Genomic DNA, 15,298 nt, shown 5'->3' with positions numbered 1-15,298 from the left:
AAACTGTATAGACCTATTCATGACTTTTGGTGTCTCAACAGGAGACCAGTCTCACGTAGTGTGTTTTTTCTGTCCTCAAAAACTATATTTCAACACAAATAATTAGATATAATATAAAAACATAACCAAACCTGCAGGCCAATGTTACTCCCTGTAGTCTTGATCCAAATGTTTCTCTCCACACAGAACTGCAGCCATGAATTGGGAACTTCCCACCATTGATCCACATGCTCCTGTGAAGTTCACTGAGCTGTATGACTTTTTGACACCTCCAGAATGTCTGGATGAAGTAAGATTGTGGTGATAAACCAGAACCAAATGCAACAGTATAACTGTGCTTGACGACAGTGGCATTATATATGATGACTGGCATAGACATTGACACAACTATCTCCCAGAAAACAACCATGAGGCGGTTCATGTCCTTACTGGAGCAAGGAGCGGTTCCATCCTCTGTTACTCTGAAGGACATCACCGAGTGGCTCTCTGGAGAAGAATGCTTCATCAGCAAGTGAGACAGGCTTAGTCTTTCTCTTACAAATCACATGTCTGTGCACATTTGTGTATATGTGATTGTTGTGTGTGAATGTGTGTGTATGAGAGAGAGAGAGAGATAGAGAGAGATAGAGAGAGAGAGAGAGAGAGAGAGAGAGAGAGAGAGAGAGAGAGAGAGAGAGAGAGAGAGAGAGAGAGAGAGAAAGAGAGAGCAATTGTCATTAGAAAAGTGATGGTTTGCTCTGTTTTTCATTTCTTCTATTTTGAAGGTGCCGGGCCTGCAATCATGACTTGCGACAGCTGACTGCCATCAGGGTAAGAGCTTCACAGTGGACCTTGTTCACAGTACAAACTCCCAGAGAACCAAAGACTCGTATTACGGTCTCTATATTGAAAACAGTGCAAGTTACATTTATTTATTCAAGTTGTTAATGTGTGATTGCACTTAGAAAACAATTGATCTTTTGATGGTGTTTCTGTACTCAGGTCTGGTATATGAAGAGACGCGACCAGCTGCTGAAGATCCAGGAGGAGATACTCAGAGAGACCGAGAAGGAGTGTCGTCTCTCTGGGCTGTTTGGCAGAAAGGTACGTCACAACAACCTGGTGTAGAGAAACAGTACGTCACATTCTGGAACAAAGGATTTCCTTTATTTCTCTGTCTGTCAACTTTCTATTTCTCTCTCTCTCTCTCTCTCTCTCTCTCTCTCTCTCTCTCTCTCTCTCTCTCTCTCTCTCTCTCTCTCTCTCTCTCTCTCTCTCTCTCTCAATTCAATTCAATTCAATTCAATTCAATTGGCTTTATTAGCATTAAGGAACAAATGTTCATATTGCCAAAGCAACGGTGGAGCCACAGAAACAGTATTCATATCATTACTATGGACATCGGTATACTATTACAACTATTACTGTAACAACCAAACATGGCAAATTCAGTTGAAAGATTAAAGGATTGATTACGTAATATATATATACATATATACAGACATACACATGTCAGTCATACACATAGTATATTTTGTGTGTGTGCTTTGTGTGTGTGCCTTGTGTGTCTAGGTCACTCACTGTCTCTCAGGTTGTGGCATACTGATACATACTGGGCAGCAAGGTATGCCCTGTCTCCTTCTCCTAGGAGGATTTTTACCTTTGAGAGGTCACTAAGACCTTTGAAATCTGACATTACAGAGTGGAGTTTGTTACAGTAATCATTTCTTATATCACTGAATGTTTCACATTGTAGGAGGAAGTGCATCTCTGTCTCAACCTCACCTGTCGAACAGTGACCACATATTCTGTTTTCTTTTGGTTGCCATGATTTTTTGTGTCGTCCTGTTTCAATTGCCAATTGGTGGTCACTGAGCCTGTACTTGGTTAGGATCTGTCTCTGCTTTCTATCTCTGACAGTATAGAGATATTCTGCCAGTTTATAATCTCTTTCTAAGGCTAGATAACATTCTAATCGACTTTGGCTTTTAGTTTCTTCTTTCCAATGTTCCAGGTAGGTTTCTTTACATTGTGTTATAATTTGGTTGACTCTGATTGGTGTTTGGAAAGCAGTGTTGGTGTGAGACTGGTCAGGGTGTGTCTGGGTGGGGGCAGTGAGTCTCAGCACCAACTGACATAGGGGACTCTTATTTGGGTTCAGCTCTTGGGTTTGGAGGGCTTTGGAGTGGAGGGTGTCTAGAGGGCTGGATTTAAGGTGATTGAAGAAGTTTAGTGCTCTCTTTTGGATATTAATTATCATTGGGTATCTGCCTAATTCTGCTCTACATGCATTTGTTGGCGTCTTTCTGTGAACATGTAAGATGTATCTGCAGAATTCTGCATGTAGAGATTCTGTTGGGTGTTTGTCCCAGCGGGTATAGCTATGATGACTGAGTGGACCCCATACTTCACTACCATACAGCGCAATGGGCTGGATCACACTATCAAATATTTTAAGCCAGATTTTAATTGGAATTTGCAAATTATAAAATTTTCTTCTAATTGCATTTAGGGCTCTTCGAGCTTTTTCTTTTAGTGCATTGACTGCCATGTTGAAACTCCCTGATGCTGTTATGGTTAAACCAAGATAGTTATAACTCATAGTATGTTCAATTACATGATTATTTATAATAAACTGGTATTTCTCTTCCTGGCATCTGGGACGTTTTTGAAATATCATGATATTAGTTTTCTTCATATTTATTGCAAGGGCCCAGTTTTGACAGTATTGTTCAACAATGTCCAGCTGTTGTTGTAGTCCTTGTTTGGTGGGAGACAGTAAGACAAGGTCGTCAGCATAAAACAGAGACTTCACCTCTTTGTCCATGAGGGAGAGGCCAGGAGCAGTACATTGATCTAGCTTGACAGAAAGTTCATTTATATATATATTAAATAAAGTTGGACTTAAATTACAGCCCTGACGAACACCCCTTCTTTGAGTGAAGAAATCTGTTTGTTTATCCCCAATTTTGACAGCACATTTATTTTCCAAATACATCGATTTAACCAAGTCATATGTTTTGCCCCCTATACCACACTGTAGAAGTCTATAGTAGAGCCCTTCATGCCAAATAGAGTCAAAAGCTTTTTTGAAGTCAATAAAACAAGCAAATATTTTACCATTTTTTGTTTGGTGTACATGTTTGTTAATTAGACTGTGAAGGGTATATACATGATCGGTGGTTCGATGTTTTGGGACAAAACCAATTTTATTTCTGCTCAAGATGGTGTGTTCATCAAGGAAATCTAGTATTCTTCTATTTATTATACTACAGAATAGTTTACCTACACAACTGCTGACACAGATGCCACGGTAATTATTAGGGTCTGATTTGTCTCCATTCTTGTGAATGGGGGAAATGAGCCCTTCGCACCAGATGCCAGGACAACATCCTGACTGTAAAATGATGATGAACAACTTCAACATTGCACCCTGCATCTCTGGGGTGCTGCATTTAAGCATTTCGTTAGTAATGCTGTCTGGACCACAAGCTTTCCTTGACTTGAGAGATTTTGTTTGTTGGGTTAATTCTTCCCAAGTAATTGGGAAATCAATGGGGTTTTGGTTGTCTTTGATTGTTTCTTCTAATGTTTGGAGTTTTTCTTGTATAATACATTGATCTGAATTCATTTGATTGATTGGTATGTCTTTGTACAGATTTTCAAAATGTGCTCTCCAGATGTCACCATTTTGGATGGGTAATGCTTGAGTTTTTTTTGCGTTGAAGTTGTTCCACATATCCCAGAATTGATTTTGATTAATTGCGTTCTCAATATCTTCAAGTTTCATCTGGGTATAGTTTTGTTTTTTGTTTCTAATTGTACGTTTATATTTGTTTAAAATGTCAATGTACCTAGTGCGTAGGGCTGGGTTTTTTGGTTGGCGGTGTTTTTCATTTGCTATTTTCCTTAGGTCTTTTCTGATGGTTTTACATTCTTGATCAAACCATTTTTAGTATTTTGCCTTTTAATTGGTTTCCGTCCGTGTTTGATAAGGTCTGCTTTGATTGCTGCTTTGTGAAATATCATATTTATATTATCAATGGCCTTGTTTACACCATCTCTGGTTGGGGCGTATTGATTTTGGTCATATTTTGATATGTCACTCATCAGATCAGGTGAGTTCAAGGCCATGATGAACTTGTCTCCACTGTCAGGGGCCCATCTGTATGTAGGATGTAATTTATACAGTTTATTGGGTTCCTTCTTTGTTTCACTCAGTTGACCTGACAGTTTAAAAAATAGATTTATTTGGTTGTGGTCTGAGAGGGGGGATTGCTGTCTGACAGTGAATGCACTGATAGTGGAGGGGTCCATGTCAGTGATTGCATAGTCTACCACACTAGACCCAAGAGCTGATGAGTATGTGAATCTCCCCAAAGAGTCCCCTCTGAACCTACCATTAACTATGTACAGGCCTAAGGCCCGACAGAGATGCACTACCTCCTTGCCACTTTGATTTATTACAGAATCAAGGTTATTCCGGTGGGTGATGGTAGGTGTGGTAAACAGGGGAGACTGACCAAACACATGGTTGTTTCCCTGTGGGTCGATTATGTCAGGCTCAGTTCCTGTCCGTCCATTCAGATCTCCAATTAGGAGCACGTTTCCCTGGGTTTGGAAATATGTAATTTCGGAATGGAGAGTTTCAAAAATGTCTTCTTCAGAGTAAGGAGAATCTATTGGGGGTATATAAATAGCACAGAGATATAGATCTCTATCAGTGATGCCCAGGGTTTGATCTAACCTTAACCAGATATAGGATTTACCCTGTTTAACTGGTGAGATATGATGGCAAAGACCTTCTTTATACCACACCAAGATCCCCCCCGATGTTCTGCCCTTGCGTATTTTAGTTAGTTTTAAAGAGGGCACCATGACTTCATTGTATCCTGGGGGACAGTGAGTGAGCAGATTATTTTGACACCATGTTTCTGTCAGCACAATTATATCAACATCTTTGATAGAGTTCATAAATTCAGGGTTTCCACTCTTCAGCTCAAAGGTTGAGGAGTGAAGACCCTGTATATTCCAACAACTTACATGAAATGAACGCATTTGAAAACAATCAAAATGAACCTGGATAGTGAGACAAATTAAAACACCTACAATTATTTCTCTATTAACAACACTATATAATAAATGTATTTTGTGGAGGTGTACTGTTTTGCAAATATTACCACTGTATGGGTTACTACTATTTCTATTACTACGACTACAAACAGTATAGTTCCATGTTGTTCTGTTTGTCAACTGGGAAGGTGTACAGTACAACTTAGCTGGATAGAAGCCTGGTGCACAGGGTGTGCAGCATCTCCCTGATGTCTCCCAGCTCAGAGGTAGCAGGGGCTGTGGCAGCAGCCTGGGCTACAGCTGTAGCATAGCTCCGCTGCTGTGGATGTGGAGGGGGACAAGGGGCTGCAGCATAGCTCCGCTGCTGTGGATGTGGAGGGGGACAAGGGGCTGCAGTATAGCTCTGCTGCTGTGGATGTGGAGGGGGACAAGGGGCTGCAGCATAGCTCCGCTGCTGTGGATGTGGAGGGGGACAAGGGGCTGCAGCATAGCTCTGCTGCTGTGGGTGTGGAGGGGGACAAGGGGCTGCAGCATAGCTCTGCTGCTGTGGATGTGGAGGGGGACAAGGGGCTGCAGCATAGCTCTGCTGCTGTGGGTGTGGAGGGGGTCCGTGGGCAGAAGTTGGGGAGGGGGAAGGTGGTCTCCTCTGGTTGTGCCTCACAGTGGTGAGGTGGTGGCTGTGTGGGGAGTGGGATGTCCAGGCTGGATTGTTGTGTCTCCTTGCAGCAGGGGGGATGATTCTAGGGTGGTGGTGGGTAGGAGAAGGGTGGTCTCTGAAGTTCCCAGTAGGGGAGGGGGTGGAGGGGTTGCGTCCCAGAGCTGCATCTTTGAGGGTCTTTGCAAATATCCCCACCTTCTCTTTGTGTACATGGAGTCCGTCATAAAGGTCCCAGGTGCCAATGGTTGGGTGGAAGGCCAGGTGGACATTAGGTAAGGTGGAACATCCTCTTCTGACCTCCATATTAATATCATGGATGACATGAGGGGGGGTGTCTGTCCTAGGAAGTAGAGTGGAGACCACAATTCGGGTATCAGGGAACTCCATACTGGCCTGCTCCGCCATCTTCTTTATTGCTTCAGCGGTGTCCTTTCGGAGGCTGTGCAGGTCGTTTGTTCCTGTGTGGATCACCAGGCACTGAGGGCTCTTGAGGGTCTCCTTTTTCAGTAGCTTCATTGCCTGGCCTGTGGTGCTGCAGCGTTTAGACAGCACTTTTTTACCTGGAAAAAGTTTTCTTGTGTCCAAGAATTTCCCATTTGAATCGGCCAGCAGGACCACTTGTGGGGCTTGTTCTTCAGGAGTGGAGGTGAGCTGGGATGGGCAGGGCTGGCCGTTGGCAGCTGGGTGTGTGGATGTATCAGGAGGTGTCAGGGTGTTGTTGGGCTGGGTGCTGGTTAGTGAGGATGGGACAGAATCAAGGCAAGGATTTGGGACACTGGCAGGGAGAGTCTGTGTCTCTGTACTTGTTGTTGTGGGGATTGATGAGAGTTTGTCTGTCAGGTGTTGGACTTGTCTGATGAAGCTCCTTTCTCTCTTCTCAGCATCTTCCTTTATTTTGGTTAACTGAGCACGGAGTACACTGTTTTCCTGTCTGAGTGCCTCTAGACTTCCTCTGAAGTCAGATGCAGAGGCCTGGTTGTCCCTCTTGAGCTGCTGGAGCTCCTCTCTAAGCTGCTGTAAAGTACTGTCTGGGAGGTTGGACAGCCTGGCCTGGGTCAGCTCTTTGAACTCGGCAAAATCCAGTTCCAGCAGGGCCATACTCTCCTTGAACTGATTGGTGGAGCTGGCAGGTGTGGGAGGGGCCGAGATGGAGAAGGTGGTGGGGTTCTCTTCCGGGCTCTCATCTTCACTGTTAGAAGAGACATTGGTCTTCTTGGTGGCCACCTCATCTTTTAACAGGGGGAATGCCTCTTCAAAGGACTCCAGGTTGGCTTCATTTCCTTGGATCATGACCTTTCCTTTGGTGTAGTATGTGATGGTGAGCAGAGGGTCATCCTTGTCAAGGTGTTCATCTTTACAAATCTTTAATCTGCCTCCTGAGCCGATGCCCTCACTGGATACGTATGTGTAATTGTTGCAGAGGGTATCTTTCCAGATGTAGATGGAATCAGTGAAGAATAAAATGTTGTTCTTTTTTCTTCCTCCTTTTTGCTGGACATAGTCTATGAAGAGGACTTCTGGGTTTTCCTGTAGAGTTTTCTCTTTGTGTTTCTCTCTAGCTGTCCCACTCTTACATTTGGCAGGGTATTCTACCTCTCTGCTCTGTGTTGTGAGAGCAGTGCTGCACTTAGGTGCTAGCTGGCAGGTTTCCATGGCGACCAATTGTTTACTCCAAAAAGTTAGCTTAGCTATTTACTCTGTTTCTTTTTCTAAACACTGTCAAAACTAAACAAAGTATAGTTGACAGGATACACAGATATTATTAATCAACTAATAGTCAAAGTTACCGACAATAATCCGACAATAATCCTTATAATCTTCTTCTGATCTTCATAAAAGTAATATTTTCCCTTGGAATGTTTATAACTGTCAGTTGACAGTTGAGAGCTAGCAGTTTATAGCAGTTGATGGCAAGGTAGTTTGATTGATAAAAATGTATCCAAGGTGTGTTTTTTTCTTCTTTTCGAGTTGATAGGTGTTGTTACCTCATCTTTACAGTCCTTTACAGTCCTTTTAGGAAATTATTGAATGGTTGTCTTATGGTGATGTCCCACTTCTAGGTTCATATTATCACTCACATTGATCATATCACACTCACATTTATCACTCACAGTGAGTTAGACCCCCCCCCCCTACCAACACCCCTCTTTATCACTCAGTGAGTTAGACCCCCCCCCCCCTACCAACACCCCTCTTTATCACTCAGTGAGTTAGACCCCCCCCCTACCAACACCCCTCTCTATCACTCACAGTGAGTTAGACCCCCCCCTACCAACACCCCTCTTTATCACTCACAGTGAGTTAGACCCCCCCCCCCTACCAACACCCCTCTTTATCACTCAGTGAGTTAGACCCCCCCCCCCTCCCAACACCCCTCTTTATCACTCAGTGAGTTAGACCCCCCCCCTCCCAACACCCCTCTTTATCACTCAGTGAGTTAGACCCCCCCCTCCCACAACACCCCTCTTTATCACTCAGTGAGTTAGACCCCCCCCCAACACCCCTCTTAATCAATTCAATTCAATTCTTATATATATATATATATATACATATATACACACATACACATGTCAGTCACACACACACAGTATATGTTGTGTGTGTGCTTTGTGTGTGTGCCTTGTGTGTCTATGTCACTCACTGTCTCTCAGGTTGTGGCATACTGATACATACTGGGCAGCAAGGTATGCCCTGTCTCCTTCTCCTAGGAGGATTTTTACCTTTGAGAGGTCACTAAGACCTTTGAAATCTGACATTACAGAGTGGAGTTTGTTACAGTAATCATTTCTTATATCACTGAATGTTTCACATTGTAGGAGGAAGTGCATCTCTGTCTCGACCTCACCTGTCGAACAGTGACCACATATTCTGTTTTCGTTTGGTTGCCATGATTTTTTGTGTTGTCCTGTTTCAATTGCCAATTGGTGGTCACTGAGCCTGTACTTGGTTAGGATCTGTCTCTGCTTTCTATCTCTGACAGTATAGAGATATTCTGCCAGTTTATAATCTCTTTCTAAGGCTAGATAACATTCTAATCGACTTTGGCTTTTAGTTTCTTCTTTCCAATGTTCCAGGTAGGTTACTTTACATTGTGTTATAATTTGGTTTATCACTCACAGTGAGTTAGACCCCCCCCCTCCCAACACCCCTCTTTATCACTCAGTGAGTTAGACCCCCCCCTCCCAACACCCCTCTTTATCACTCAGTGAGTTAGACCCCCCCCCTCCCAACACCCCTCTTTATCACTCAGTGAGTTAGACCCCCCCCCCTACCAACACCCCTCTCTATCACTCACAGTGAGTTAGACCCCCCCCTACCAACACCCCTCTTTATCACTCAGTGAGTTAGACCCCCCCCCTACCAACACCCCTCTTTATCACTCAGTGAGTTAGACCCCCCCCCCCCAACACCCCTCTTAATCAATTCAATTCAATTCTTATATATATATATATATACATATATACACACATACACATGTCAGTCACACACACACAGTATATGTTGTGTGTGTGCTTTGTGTGTGTGCCTTGTGTGTCTAGGTCACTCACTGTCTCTCAGGTTGTGGCATACTGATACATACTGGGCAGCAAGGTATGTCCTGTCTCCTTCTCCTAGGAGGATTTTTACCTTTGAGAGGTCACTAAGACCTTTGAAATCTGACATTACAGAGTGGAGTTTGTTCCAGTAATCATTTCTTATATCACTGAATGTTTCACATTGTAGGAGGAAGTGCATCTCTGTCTGGACCTCACCTGTCGAACAGTGACCACATATTCTGTTTTCGTTTGGTTGCCATGATTTTTTGTGTTGTCCTGTTTCAATTGCTAATTGGTGGTCACTGAGCCTGTACTTGGTTAGGATCTGTCTCTGCTTTCTATCTCTGACAGTATAGAGATATTCTGCCAGTTTATAATCTCTTTCTAAGGCTAGATAACATTCTAATCGACTTTGGCTTTTAGTTTCTTCTTTCCAATGTTCCAGGTAGGTTACTTTACATTGTGTTATAATTTGGTTTATCACTCACAGTGAGTTAGACCCCCCCCCTCCCAACACCCCTCTTTATCACTCAGTGAGTTAGACTCCCCCCCCCCTACCAACACCCCTCTTTATCACTCAGTGAGTTAGACCCCCCCCCTACCAACACCCCTCTTTATCACTCAGTGAGTTAGACCCCCCCCCCCCTCCCAACACCCCTCTTTATCACTCAGTGAGTTAGACCCCCCCCTCCCAACACCCCTCTTTATCACTCACAGTGAGTTAGACCCCCCCCTCCCACAACACCCCTCTTTATCACTCAGTGAGTTAGACCCCCCCCCCCTACCAACACCCCTCTCTATCACTCACAGTGAGTTAGACCCCCCCCTACCAACACCCCTCTGTATCACTCACAGTGAGTTAGACCCCCCCCTCCCACAACACCCCTCTTTATCACTCAGTGAGTTAGACCCCCCCCCCTACCAACACCCCTCTCTATCACTCACAGTGAGTTAGACCCCCCCCTACCAACACCCCTCTTTATCACTCACAGTGAGTTAGACCCCCCCCCCCTCCCAACACCCCTCTTTCTCACTCAGTGAGTTAGACCCCCCCCCCTCCCAACACCCCTCTTTATCACTCAGTGAGTTAGACCCCCCCCCTACCAACACCCCTCTTTATCACTCAGTGAGTTAGACCCCCCCCCCCCAACACCCCTCTTAATCAATTCAATTCAATTCTTATATATATATATATATACATATATACACACATACACATGTCAGTCACACACACACAGTATATGTTGTGTGTGTGCTTTGTGTGTGTGCCTTGTGTGTCTAGGTCACTCACTGTCTCTCAGGTTGTGGCATACTGATACATACTGGGCAGCAAGGTATGTCCTGTCTCCTTCTCCTAGGAGGATTTTTACCTTTGAGAGGTCACTAAGACCTTTGAAATCTGACATTACAGAGTGGAGTTTGTTCCAGTAATCATTTCTTATATCACTGAATGTTTCACATTGTAGGAGGAAGTGCATCTCTGTCTGGACCTCACCTGTCGAACAGTGACCACATATTCTGTTTTCGTTTGGTTGCCATGATTTTTTGTGTTGTCCTGTTTCAATTGCCAATTGGTGGTCACTGAGCCTGTACTTGGTTAGGATCTGTCTCTGCTTTCTATCTCTGACAGTATAGAGATATTCTGCCAGTTTATAATCTCTTTCTAAGGCTAGATAACATTCTAATCGACTTTGGCTTTTAGTTTCTTCTTTCCAATGTTCCAGGTAGGTTACTTTACATTGTGTTATAATTTGGTTTATCACTCACAGTGAGTTAGACCCCCCCCCCTCCCAACACCCCTCTTTATCACTCAGTGAGTTAGACCCCCCCCTCCCAACACCCCTCTTTATCACTCAGTGAGTTAGACCCCCCCCTCCCAACACCCCTCTTTATCACTCAGTGAGTTAGACCCCCCCCCCTACCAACACCCCTCTCTATCACTCACAGTGAGTTAGACCCCCCCCTACCAACACCCCTCTTTATCACTCACAGTGAGTTAGACCCCCCCCCCCCTCCCAACAACCCTCTTTATCACTCAGTGAGTTAGACCCCCCCCCCCTCCCAACACCCCTCTTTATCACTCAGTGAGTTAGACCCCCCCCCTCCCAACACCCCTCTTTATCACTCAGTGAGTTAGACCCCCCCCCCTCCCAACACCCCTCTTTATCACTCAGTGAGTTAGACCCCCCCCTCCCACAACACCCCTCTTTATCACTCAGTGAGTTAGACCCCCCCCTCCCACAACACCCCTCTTTATCACTCAGTGAGTTAGAACCCCCCCCCCCCCCCCCTACCAACACCCCTCTTTATCACTCAGTGAGTTAGACCCCCCCCCTACCAACACCCCTCTTTATCACTCAGTGAGTTAGACCCCCCCCCCTCCCAACACCCCTCTTTATCACTCAGTGAGTTAGAGGAGGTGGTGGGTAGAGAGGAGGTCAGGGGGAGAGGGGATCACACTAGACACACACAGTGTATATTCAAGTGGGTAATAGTGTCCCATTACTGGTCCTAAATGTAGTGTTTTCATAGTGTGTGTGTACATGTGTGTGTACATGTGTGTGTGTACATGTGTGTGTGTGCGTGTGTGTAGGACCACTGGGTCACCAACAAACACACAGCATGTCTTCTATCATCCTGTATAAAACATCTTTATTTCTCCTTATTTAGGCAGTAAGACACTATTTAGTTCGTCACATTCAGTGGAACTGAGATCAAAGACAGGAATGTTGTTTGTCAACAATGAAAACAAAACAAACATTCTACACACACCAATATTTACAAACACTCTGGGATATCAATTACAACTGTATACAGTTCAATCTTCAATGACATCTATGTGAGCACAGTGTGTGAGAGTGTGTGTGGGCTATTCTACCTGACACAGGGACACTGAGGAGTCTAACCCAACATAGAACCCAGGATAGAGGGGCTCAGTGAATGTGCTGTGGAATGTGTGCAGGTGGGTCAGTGTGTCAGAGGAGACTGTGTAGAAGGACAGAGTGCCGGCCGGCCAGTCCAGATACACTCCTACTCTGTGGGAGCTGGAGGGGGGGGCAGGTATGACAGTTCTCTTATTATTGTGCCAGGCAGAGTAACTGTTATCATCACACTCCAGACTCCAGGACTTGTTATTGTGTCCAAGCCTACAGTCCTCACCCAGTCCTCTCCTGCTCATTCCTTTATATGTCACTGCTATATAAACCCTCCATCTTCCACTCCACTCTGCCTCCCAGTAACAGCGCCCAGACAGACCCTCTCTACACAGCACCTGTGGATAGTTCTCAAATCTCTCTGGGTGATCAGGATACGGCTGCTCCACTCTCCTACTTGTCACCTTTCTGTTCTCCTCAGACAGAGAGAGGTCTCTGTGTGCTGTGTTTGGGTCCAGTGTGAGCTCACAGACATCTGATGGGGGAGACCAAGACACAATATATTACTGATCATCATCATTCACATTAGAATGTCTCCCTCTTCCTGCCCTCCCCCTTTCATTCTCCCCCCCCCCCCCACCTCCCTTATCTACTCCTGTACTACGGTACTTAGGAATGATTTGCTGGACCTGATGTGAGTTTCCTCCAGGAACACAATGACTCTTATTGAGGGACTTGTTGCTCTTGTTGGTTAGTTGGAACTGATTTAACTTCTTGTACTCGCTGTGAATTCTATTCTTGTTGCTTTTCTACAGGTACACTCTTGCACTTTTGAGGTTCATGTTGTTTCATTGTAACTTGTTTAACTACATGCTCTTCTGGTTCTTCCCATTGGCACTTATTTGCTTTTCACAATGTATGCTTCATGTTTTGGCTCCCCACAATGTTTTTGGGGCGTCTCGTTGTTTATGATCAGTGACCTGTGCTCTTTAGTAAAGCTCTCTCTTGGAAGTCGCTTTGGATAAAAGCGTCTGATAAATGAAGACATGTAAATGTACTCTCCCCCCCCCACCTCCTCCTCCTCTCCCCCCACCTCCTCCTCCCACCCCACCTCCTCCTCTCCCCCCACCTCCTCCTCCCACCCCACCTCCTCCTCTCCCCCCACCCTCCCATCTCCTCTCCCCCCACCTCCTCTCCCCCCACCTCCTCCTCTCCCCCTACCCCCCTGACCTCTTCTCCCCACACCCCCCTTATCTACTCTCTCCCTCCACCCCCCTCTCCCCCCCCCCCACCTCCTCCTCTCCCCACCTCCTCCTCCTCTCCCCCCACCTCCTCCTCCTCTCCCCCCCACCTCCTCTCCCCCCCCACCTCCTCCTCTCCCCCCACCTCCTCCTCCTCCTCTCCCCCCACCCCCCTTATCACCTCCTCTCCCCCCTTATCTACTCTCTCCCCCCACCTCCTCTCCCCCCTTATCTACTCTCTCCCCCCATCCCTGACCTCCTCTCCCCCCCACCCCCTCTCCCCCCTTATCTACTCTCTCCCCCCATCCCTGACCTCCTCTCCCCCCCACCTCCTCTCCCCCCACCCCCTCTCCCCCCTGACCTCCTCTCCCCCCAACCCTCTGTCCTCCTCTCCCCCCACCCCCCTTATCGACTCTCCCCCCACCCCCATGATCTACTCTCTCCCTCCACCTCCCTCTCCCCCCACCCACCCTCCCATCTCCTCTCCCCCCAGCCCCCTTATCAACTCTCTCCCCCCCACCTTCTCTCCCCCCCACCCGCCCCACCTCCTCTCCCCCCACCCCCCTTATCTACTCTCTCCCCCCACCCCCCCCATCTCCTCTCCCCCCACACCCATTATCTACTCTGTCCCTCCACCCCCCTCTCCCACCCCCACCTCCTCTCCCCCCAGCCCCCTTATCAACTCTCCCCCCCACCTCCTCTCCCCCCAGCCCCCTTATCTACTCTCTCACCCCCACCCCCTCTGCCCCCTTATCTACTCTCTCCCCCCACCTCCTCTCCCCCCAGCCCCCTTATCAACTCTCTCCCCCCACCCCCTCTCCCCACACCCCCCTTATCTACTCTCTCCCCCCCACCTCCTCTCCCCCCATCCCCCTTATCTACTCTCTCCCCCCACCCCCCTGACGTCCTCTCCCCCCAGCCCCCTTATCTACTCTCTCCCCCCCACCCCCTCTCCCCACACCCCCCTTATCTACTCTCTCCCCCCCACCTCCCCCCCCCCCCACCCCCCTGACCTCTCCCCCCCACCCCCCTTATCTACTCTCTCCCCCCCCATCTCCTCTCCCCCCACCCCCCTTATCAACTCTCTCCCCCCCCCCCCCCGACCTCTCTCCCCACCCCCATTATCTATTCTCTCCCCCCGGCCCCCCCACCTCCTCTCCCCCCCACCCACCTGACCTCCTCTCCCCCCAGCCCCCTTATCTACTCTCTCCCCCCCACCTCCTCTCCCCCGACCCCCCCCTCCTCTCCCCACACCCCCTTGACCTCCTCTCAGAAGAGGAGAGAGACGAAAGGGGAGAAGCAGATGAAGGGAGGGGTGGGAGGAGGAGAGGGTAGGGCAGTGGAGAGGGAAGGAAGCGAGGAGTGAGGGAAGGAGGGAGGGGGAGAGTTAACACACACCAGGTAGGGGAAGGGAGGGGGGGGACAGGGGAGGGGGAGGAGAGGGGAGGGTGAAGGGAGGGCACATACGTGTGTCCATTTCTGACAGTGTCAAAGTCACTAATGGTATTGTCCCTGTATGACCCTGTGTACTAGAACTAAGTAGCAGTCAATACTCACATTTCCTAAGACCAGGTTTGATCCAGCACTCTCCACCATGATCCACACTGTAGGGAGAAGCAGAGGAATGATGAGGAAATGACACCTCACCTGTTGCTACATGACTAAAGTAAACATGTTGTTTCTATGTTTATCATCAGAGGTGTATTCCAGAAAACAGGTTTTACAAACTCTGAGCCTAACCCTGAACTCTGACTTGATGAATCCTGAGATGGGAAGCACAGAGTTATCGGTTCCAGAAAAGCTGATCTGAGTTAGTTTAATTCTAATTCACTGGAATTAGGAATTCTCATGCGTGCAGGCGAGTATGCAAACATTTTCTGAAAGGTAAACAACAACTGCAACAGCAAAAGAGAGACAATTGGTCAATGAGTACATTTC

General features: G+C 47.0%; 2 protein-coding genes across 3 annotated transcripts in view; both read right to left on the bottom strand.

The window, feature by feature from the left end:
• Nucleotides 1–15,298, bottom strand: part of LOC136933035 (NACHT, LRR and PYD domains-containing protein 12-like) — a 179,852-nt gene that overhangs the window by 133,714 nt on the left and 30,840 nt on the right. The gene's annotated exons all lie outside the window — the stretch shown is intronic.
• Nucleotides 11,882–15,298, bottom strand: part of LOC136933041 (neoverrucotoxin subunit beta-like) — a 14,120-nt gene continuing 10,703 nt past the window's right edge. The window contains exon 5 of the mRNA XM_067228418.1: nt 11,882–12,654. Coding sequence (XP_067084519.1) covers nt 12,116–12,654 — 539 coding nt within the window. The 3' untranslated portion in view covers nt 11,882–12,115. The remainder of the gene's footprint in view (nt 12,655–15,298) is intronic.

The sequence above is a fragment of the Osmerus mordax genome, chromosome 24, assembly GCF_038355195.1.
Source record: "Osmerus mordax isolate fOsmMor3 chromosome 24, fOsmMor3.pri, whole genome shotgun sequence".
Classification (NCBI taxonomy): Eukaryota; Metazoa; Chordata; class Actinopteri; order Osmeriformes; family Osmeridae; genus Osmerus; species Osmerus mordax.
This window is presented reverse-complemented; position numbering and strand designations above follow the sequence as displayed.